The 8,290-nt window shown below is 44.3% G+C and overlaps 1 protein-coding gene across 1 annotated transcript in view; it reads left to right on the top strand.

Moving 5' to 3' along the window:
• The window catches only part of FOXN2 (forkhead box N2), a 29,898-nt gene that overhangs the window by 3,415 nt on the left and 18,193 nt on the right, over positions 1–8,290 (top strand). The window contains exon 2 of the mRNA XM_005426215.3: positions 7,602–8,152. Within this exon, the coding sequence (XP_005426272.1) occupies positions 7,616–8,152 (537 nt within the window). The 5' untranslated portion in view covers positions 7,602–7,615. The remainder of the gene's footprint in view (positions 1–7,601; positions 8,153–8,290) is intronic.

Genomic DNA, 8,290 nt, shown 5'->3' with positions numbered 1-8,290 from the left:
TGAGTGATTGCTCAGGGGCACCAGGACCATTTTAAGAGAAGCCTGTAATTTGTGCAGATAGGAATACTTATACTGAAAGTCAATGATGTGGATTTTGACTTTTTTCTTTTGCTGAGTGCGTTCAAAATGTTTTCTTGAAATATTCAGACTGGTCTTAGTGCTCCCTACTTTTTCCTCAAGACTTGGAGAATGTTAGGAAGTCCATTAAATTGACTACTGCAGGCATCATCACTCACCCCTACTCTTCTGCACACTCAGTCTTGGTGTCTTCTCTCAGGCTATTTTCAGTGCATTCCTATCTTGCAGTTTGTCACTACTTTTAGTTTCCCAGTTTAAGTGTGATCCCATGCTTGCTTTCTTTTCAGCAGTGTCACTGGGTTTTGTTGTGCTTAGATTTGGGGCAAGTACATGGTTGCCTAAAAGCTGAGTACTGGGTATGAAGAGAGCTCAGCACCTGGAGAAGTTTCATAAGGTAGAGCTGAAGGAGTGGGAGCTGGGAAGCTCCCTGCTGAGCAACATCCACTCATCATCCATTGTCCTGTATGTGAGGATCATCCCCAGACCAGTTTTCAGCCAGTTTGGTTTGGTTTAGGGATGCAGAGTAGTCAAAAGTAGGAGGATTTTTTGTTTGCTTTCTTCTTCGTTTAAACAGAAAGCCAAATTCCACAAAGTTAAAAGCAAGTTGGCCAGGGAGGTCAGCCCAGTGAAAAGCATTGCTTTGCCTTCCCTGGGCTCTGGAGGAAATCTTGCACTTTTGGAGCAGGAGCTGGGAAGCAGCAAGTGGGAACCACTTTGCAGTCACCAAGTTGTACTGGTAATGTAGTTTTGTGACACAGCTCCAGTGGGGCTTTCCAGTTAAATCTTGCAGAAGGGTCACTTGGGGTGAAGCTTCAGGTTGTTGGTTTTCCACTGGAAATCAGGAGTTTTGGTACTTTAAAGGCAGAAAAGCTGTGTGGAAAAGATAGCTTTATGTTTTGTAGCATTGGTAAATTGGTACTGACACCAGCTGAAATGCAGCTATGTTCACTTCTGTTTCAAGAAGATGGTAGGGAAACACACAGAAAGGTTACCCTGAAAAGGGAATTAGCATCAGAATTATTTTGCAAGTCATTTGCTCAAATGGCTCACTTGTGAACATATCAGTGGTTTACATTTTTTTGCATTTTAGTCCACTTAGCAAGCACAGTATTGAATTTGAGGAGAATGACCCATAAGCATCTCTTGAAAAGCTATTGGCTGTAAATCATTTTTCTTGAAAGCACTTATTTCCCTCCCCTCCCCTATTTGTGTCTTACCAAAGGTTTTTCTTAATGGTTAAATTTCACTGCTTGTTTGGGTTTGTTATTTTTTAATATTATTTTCATGTCCCAGTTTCTCTGTTAGACTGTTATTACGTGCATGTTTTAAATCTGAGGCACAGGGAGCCAGGTCCAGCAGTGACTGCAGCCTTTGGAAAAGCTTCACATTTGCAAAGTCTCCGAAGGCAGCAGTGGAATAAAGTCCCAGAGGCTCTGGGTCATGTACAGGGTCTGGATTGCGGTCAGGGCATGTCTGAGCTCACATATCATTTTCCTTTCAGATATTTGTTTCAAACACAAACCACTTATGTGTGTGCATATGTGTGTATTTAATAAAAAAATGCAAGCTTTAGTGAAAAAAAGTTAGATGAAATCTTCCTCTTGCTCCCTGCCCTTTCCTGGGCTGTGATAAGGGTTTGTTTAATCCCTTCCCTATTGCAGGATTTCTTAACTTTTCTTAATATTGGACCTTTGAATTGGTTTTTGTTACTTTTTTTCCCCCACCCTGCCTTTAATTATATCACATGGTGTGGGAGAACATTGACATGAGAGTCTTGGAAGTATTTCTGCAAATTCTGGAAAACCTGTCTTCCTCTTTGAGCCCACCGATGCCAAGGTTCAAATGAAGTCCCTGAGCTTCTTTGGTTGATGGGTTTTATTTTCAGGCTGGATTTGAGAAGGTGATCTGTCCTTTTGATGTTTTTAAAACCCATTATTTTTAATTTTCCTCAGCTTTGCAAGCCAGGAGGAGCAGGAAGGGCCCTGCCTGCTGCAGGTGCTGCCCCGGGGAGCATCTCTGTGTGTCCTTTGTCACGCAGGGGTTCATCTCTTCCACAGACACTGGGTCCCAGCTTGCTGAAATCTGTGGCTGAGAGGTGGTTTTATCCTCAGAAGACTGTAATGCCTTTAGTTGTCTTGGATACGTGACATCACGTAGTGTTATAATCAAATATAGGCCTTTCTCAGGGCTGGGGGAGGTCTCAGCTGACCTCCAGCAGGGCTGGGAGGTGTGCAGGGCATGGGCAGCCCCAGACAAGGGAGATGATGGGGGGAAGGGTTGAATTAGTAGGGGGCAGAATGGTTTGGTGTCATCCTTTTAATGCTCCTGGTCAGGCAGATGGGTGCTTTTTATTGATGGGTTTGCATTAGTGCGAGGGGTTTTTTTGTTGTTTGTTTGTTTTTGTTGGGTTTTTTGTTGCTCTTCCCTCCAACGTGCAAAGACTTGTAGCTGGTCCTGTGCTATGTGCCCGATGGCTTGGAAATTTATCCTCTGCTTGGGTAGGTGAGCAGTGCCAGTCATTTATTTGTCTAATTCTTGGGCTGTTTTGACAACACAAATTGATGTATTTGAGTCAGGACAAGCCCTGATGCGTGTTGTAGACGCAAGGGAATATGAAAAATCAGTAGAGGAGTTTGCTGTTGGTGTAGTTGTTTGCATGCAAAAGCAGGTACCAATTGTCTTAAATACTCTCACAGAGCCTGTTTGTGTCAGGACAGAAGTTGTGTGTAACTCCAGGCACAACTGCCTGTCTCTGTAACTAAGGGTGCACACCCTGAGCTTGGTGTGCAAAGAGTGGGTGCAGAACTGCTGTCATTAAGTGTGATATGGCTGAAAATCTTTTTTCCTGGATTAAAATAATGTTCAACTCCTCAGACTTGGGCAATGCATGGTAAGATTTTATTTTTATTTTTATTTTTATTTTTATTTTTATTTTTATTTTTATTTTTATTTTTTTTTTATTTTTATTTTTATATTTTTATTTTTTTTTTATTTTTATTTTTATTTTTATTTTTATTTTTATTTTTATTTTTAACCTGGAGGGAAATCACTGTGCTGTTGGCAGGTTCCAGGTCTTCCAACTATTAGAAGGTGACCTAGTTGATTGGCTGGTCCTGCAGAAACAAAAAGTGCATTTAGTTGTGGAGAAGGTTGTCCTAACCTGGGGCACTGATGCTGTGCAGGTGCCAAAAGGGCACCTTTCATCTGATGCCACTGTAAAGAAGGATCAAGCAGCAAGAACAGCTCTGTTTTCATGCTGACTTGGTGTGGACAAGGCTGTGGCACTTTCTGACAAAAAGGCTGAATTCTTTCTTGCCAGTTCAGTGAGTCCAAGCGTGGTGGCCACTGAAATGATACCTGTACACTTACACCTGCAATGCTGCTCAGTTTGGAGGAGCTCACCTTTGGTGGGATGGTGGCATCTGCCACAGCTTTGTCCTTTTGGCCTGGATTCTGCTGGAGCTGAGACTTCTTCCAAGAAGGGCTGCTGCAAAGTAAACGTGCTTCCCTGCTTTCCTGAGGATCTGCTCAAGTGGACTTCCAGTTTCATTAAATGGTTGGCCTTTATTAAAGCAGCTTTGTCTTCATTAAATGCTCACACATCAAAGCATTTGCTCCTGTGGCAGAACATACCAGTGCTGAAGGTCTTCCATCAAAATTCAGTCATAGTTGGGGGTCTTTGTGGCGGCACACAAACCTGGTTTAAACCAGGTGTGCTCTGCTAGGCTGAGGACCTTTCAGTGCTCAGAACCTTCCCCAAGTTAAGCTCTCCAGTGAGACTGAGAGAGGGCTGCAAAAAATATTACCTTGTCTTGGGTGTGAAGTCTCCTCTGATCTGTTTGTGCTTCTCTGGGCTGCTGCCTTAGTACACTGCAGCCCCTTCAGACCTGGGCTCTGCTGCTTGGGTTGTGAGTGCTCTGGAGGAGCAGGTCTTCACTGGGCTCTGGGTGCTGGACTGGCATGGATGAGCAGGGAGGTCTGCTCCTGGCTTTTATGTGATGCCAAAAATCAGACTGCTGGAAGAAGATTGTGTCTCTCACCTCTTTTCTGATGCATCCTAACTTTTATTTGAGCAGCCTCAGTTGACTTGGCAGCTTTTTAATCTTCTTACCCTGGAATCATAGCCCTCTGTCTGTAATTACCAATGCAAGATGATGTGCACCTCCATTGTGAGGACCATTTGAGGAGTAAATGCTTTGTTTGGCCTTTCTTTTGAAGGTACCAACAGGAGATAGATCCTTGAGTTCCTTAGGATTGGGATGCATGAAGCTCTGCTTCCAGCTGGAAGTGTTAATACCAGTGAAGAGCAACGTGCTGTGTCACTCTGTGCTCATTGGTAGGGTAAAGCACATGGGCAGAGCACAAACTCTTCCATGTTTTTCAGAGGTGTGCTTAAATCATATTGATTTTGCATTTGCCTGGCTGGAGGTTGCCTTCTTGGCTCTGCTTACAGGGCTGGGGCTGTCCCCATGGGAATTATCAAAACATCTGCACTGGAGAGCTGCTGCTGTGCTCTTTCCTTCTCACACTTTGCTCTCCTTGCTCTTGCTGTGGTTTTTGTGCTGGGTCATCCCTGAGCACAAAACCCTGCCAGCTTACAGCAGAGATGGCTTTGGTGAATTCCATGACCCTTATGTAAAACATTAAACCCCAAATATTGGAAGTGGTAATCTTGAAAATGGCATCTTGGAAACTCTGTTCTCACAGTTGTGTCTGTTTATAGGCAATCAGAACACACATGGAGAAAAAAATTTTGGATTTTGGATGTCATTAAGGGTCTGTGTGAATTAAGAGGGGTTTTGGACTTGTGTGCCTTCAGATATGCTCCAGTGGCACTGATGTTGCTCTTGTGGTTTTATTTTTTCTTATTTATTAGTTGATAATAGTCCAATATGGCCTTTATACCTTTCTAGAAAAAATAAATTAATTTCTGATATGTTCATGTAGAAGGTGTGTGAGGTGGTGAACTACGAAAAGAAGGGAATGAGATGTGGATTTTTGTAATGCATCTAAGAAATGTGACACTAATCGATGTTATTTACTTTTAATAATATTTATAACTTTATAATATTTAATAATATTATGTATGTTACCTGCAAATAATTTTTATTTTCCTGTAGGGCATTAGATATGCTAATGATTCTCTTCTATAATATAGTGCATTAACACCACAAAGTCTACCTGATTATAAGTGCCAGCTTCATCAGTTGTTCTATTTTTTCCCTTATATTTTTGACCAGACTGAGTGTGCCCTGGCCATTTTTGTGTTGAAAACAGACTTGATTGCCCCCTTTCCCCTAAGAAAAGAATACAGTGACCTCAGACTTTGCATGTGTGTGTCAGCATGTGTGTGCTCTTGATCTGCCAAGCTGATGGAAGATTTGTAAAGGGAGATTTCGTGCAACATGAACCAGGAGCTAAAATTACCAAAACACGGCTGGGAGGTGTGAGCTCCTGTGTAGCTGCCTAAAGAGGTGCTCAGCCAGGGGACAAAGTTAATCATTAGAAAGAGAACAGAGCAGCTCACGTTGTGGCAGAGTTGGGGTTTGTCTCACTGTATGAATTTTATCACTAGCTCTTTGTTTGGTTTTTTTTTTCCTTAATTTAAGAAAGGATTGAAGAAATGACATGAGCATATGTATATATGGCTGTGTTTAAAGGCAGCCTTCTCTGACTGCCAATATGAATGTGCTCTGGTGCCTTGGGGGAGAAGTAAATCGTAGGGAGAGCAAAGCTATTTTTGACCAGCTATTTGAGCAGCTCACTTTGCTTTAATTTTTTTTTTTTTTCTTTTTATAATACTGACTGAGCTGGTAGCTAATCATACCCATCCCTGCACTTAATAGAAATAAGAAACATAAGGTAAAAAAATTTATGCATGTTTTCCAGCACTGCTACTGGTAAGCATGAGTTCAGGTGCTGTTGTGAACACAGCTTTGCAATGGCTGGTGCAAGAGTGCATGAGTAGATGAAGAGAGGAACAAAAATTGCTGCTGGGTGACATGGATGTGTTTCCTGGGGAGGCACAAATTCTGTAACTCATGACTGCCTGGTGGCTGGCAGGACTGGGGAGCATAACATGGATTATCCTGTTGCCTTTCTGTGTCACTCCTCCATTGCATGTATCACTCCCCTTCTCCAAAACAAGGAGGCTGGGCATTGTTCTCAGGGACACAGTGAGGCTGCCAGGCTGGAGCTGCCTGGGTCTGGGGCTGGCACAGCCAGGCAGTGGGCCCTTGGTAGGAGGAGATGCAAGTGCAAGGAGACAGGTGTTTACTGCAAACTGGGGTAAGAAATGTGCAGTAACTGTGTAGAGATGTCTGGTGAGATGTGATATGGGAACTGTCCTCGTCTTGAGCTCTGGCAATGGGAGCTGGAGCATGAAACCAGAATGATAGTGCTTACAGGGACAGGGAACTGGAATGAGGTTTGGGTTTTTCTTTGGTTGTTTTGTTGGATCTTTTTACAGTTAATACAAACCTCAGTTTTGCTCTGTGCTATTTACAACCCTGAGCTGCATCCATGGTTGGAGTGTCTTATGTCTGTAGGGTACGTGTGTGTGCAAGTACACCCCCTACATCTGTACAGTGCTCACATCAGCAGGAAAAAAACAGCTGTTCCCATAACACAGTTTGCTAGAAGGCCCCTTTTGAAACTCTACAAGCAAGGTGGTGTCTGTTGGTGTCATGCCTCTAAAGCATGAGTGGCCTGTTAGACCTTGCGTTGAGCGGCAGTGTTTTATAGATAATGTTATGATTAGGGTTTTAGTGTTTTGTTGTTTTGGGATTTCTTTATCTAAGTGGTGAGCCATTGCTCCTGCAGGTCTGAGCTGCCCCCCCAGTGGTTGGTCCCTCCTCTTGAGAGAGGTCCCAGCACTCTCTCTGCTCTGCAGGGAAGCCCAGGTTAGGACAGCAAGCCCTTGCAGGAGGGGAAAAAGATCTTGTGGACCCAGGCAGCTCTGTGGGACACAGGTGGTGAACCGATAAGCTGGCCAGATCTTCCCCTGGCAGAAGCAGGCAGCAGCACTTGGGAATGACTGTGACTTGTAGGGGTTATAAAGATTTCATTTGCACTGAGACCACAAATAGACTTTATGCTGATTGAAGTTTTGCAATTCCTTTTTCACTCTTTGGACACCAAAGGCAAACACTTCTTAACAGGGTCAGTTTACAATATAACGAGTAACTTAAGAGTTAGTGTGAGATCTGAATGGATTAGATCCTCCCTGTTAAGGTTTTCTCCAGGTTTCAGGTGTTGACATGAAGTAGCTATTATTTCTGTGTCTGAATTGGTATTTATAGATAGATACAGGAGTTTCCAAGTGCTACCCATAAGCTCTGCTTATAAACCAAGGGGAGTTTATGCTCATGAGTTTACTGGGAGGCTCCTGTTGGACCCTGGCTCTCGCCAGTGGCTTCAGTGTTCGTGCACAGCATGGGGATGGTGCAGCCCCGTGCTTGGGTTTGGTGGGCTCCTGCACTGTGGTAGTTTGCAGTGATTTCTGACCATCTCCTTTGTTGCAGACCAATCGAGCTAAATGGGTCCAGTCACTGGGATGACTCCGGATAAGAAAGCTGAAACGCCGGGAGCAGAAAAAGCCGCTGGACTACGGCAGTGCCATGGGATGGGCAGCCTGCCCGACACGGGCCACGCAGGCAAGCCAAAGGCCACCGTGGTGGACAGAGATTCAGCAGATGATGAGCTCACAAATTTGAACTGGCTGCACGAAAGTACTAACCTGCTAACAAACTTCAGCCTCGGCAGCGAGGGCCTTCCCATTGTTAGCCCCTTGTACGACATCGAGGGGGACAGCGTGCCATCCTTCTCACCATCTTGCTACCAGAACCCTGAGAAAAAATCCTCCACTTCCAAACCCCCTTACTCTTTCAGCCTTCTCATTTACATGGCGATTGAGCAGTCCCCCAACAAGAGCTTGCCAGTCAAAGAAATCTACAGCTGGATCCTGGAGCGCTTCCCCTACTTCGCCACAGCCCCCACCGGCTGGAAGAACTCGGTCCGACACAACCTCTCCTTGAACAAGTGTTTCCGAAAGGTGGAGAAAAGCCATGGCAAGGTGAGACCTGGCAGGAGGGAGGTGGAGCAGGCTGGAAACTCAGGGAGAAATGGAGAAGGTTCTGTTGTTCTTGAGCACAGTTTTGTTTGGGTTGTTTTCAACCCACCATGTCCTCTCAGCGCTTTATTTGCAGATGGA

Source organism: Geospiza fortis, unplaced genomic scaffold, assembly GCF_000277835.1.
Source record: "Geospiza fortis unplaced genomic scaffold, GeoFor_1.0 scaffold271, whole genome shotgun sequence".
Lineage (NCBI taxonomy): Eukaryota > Metazoa > Chordata > Aves > Passeriformes > Thraupidae > Geospiza > Geospiza fortis.
Note: the sequence above shows the minus strand (reverse complement) of the source record. Positions and strands in the feature narration are given on the sequence as shown.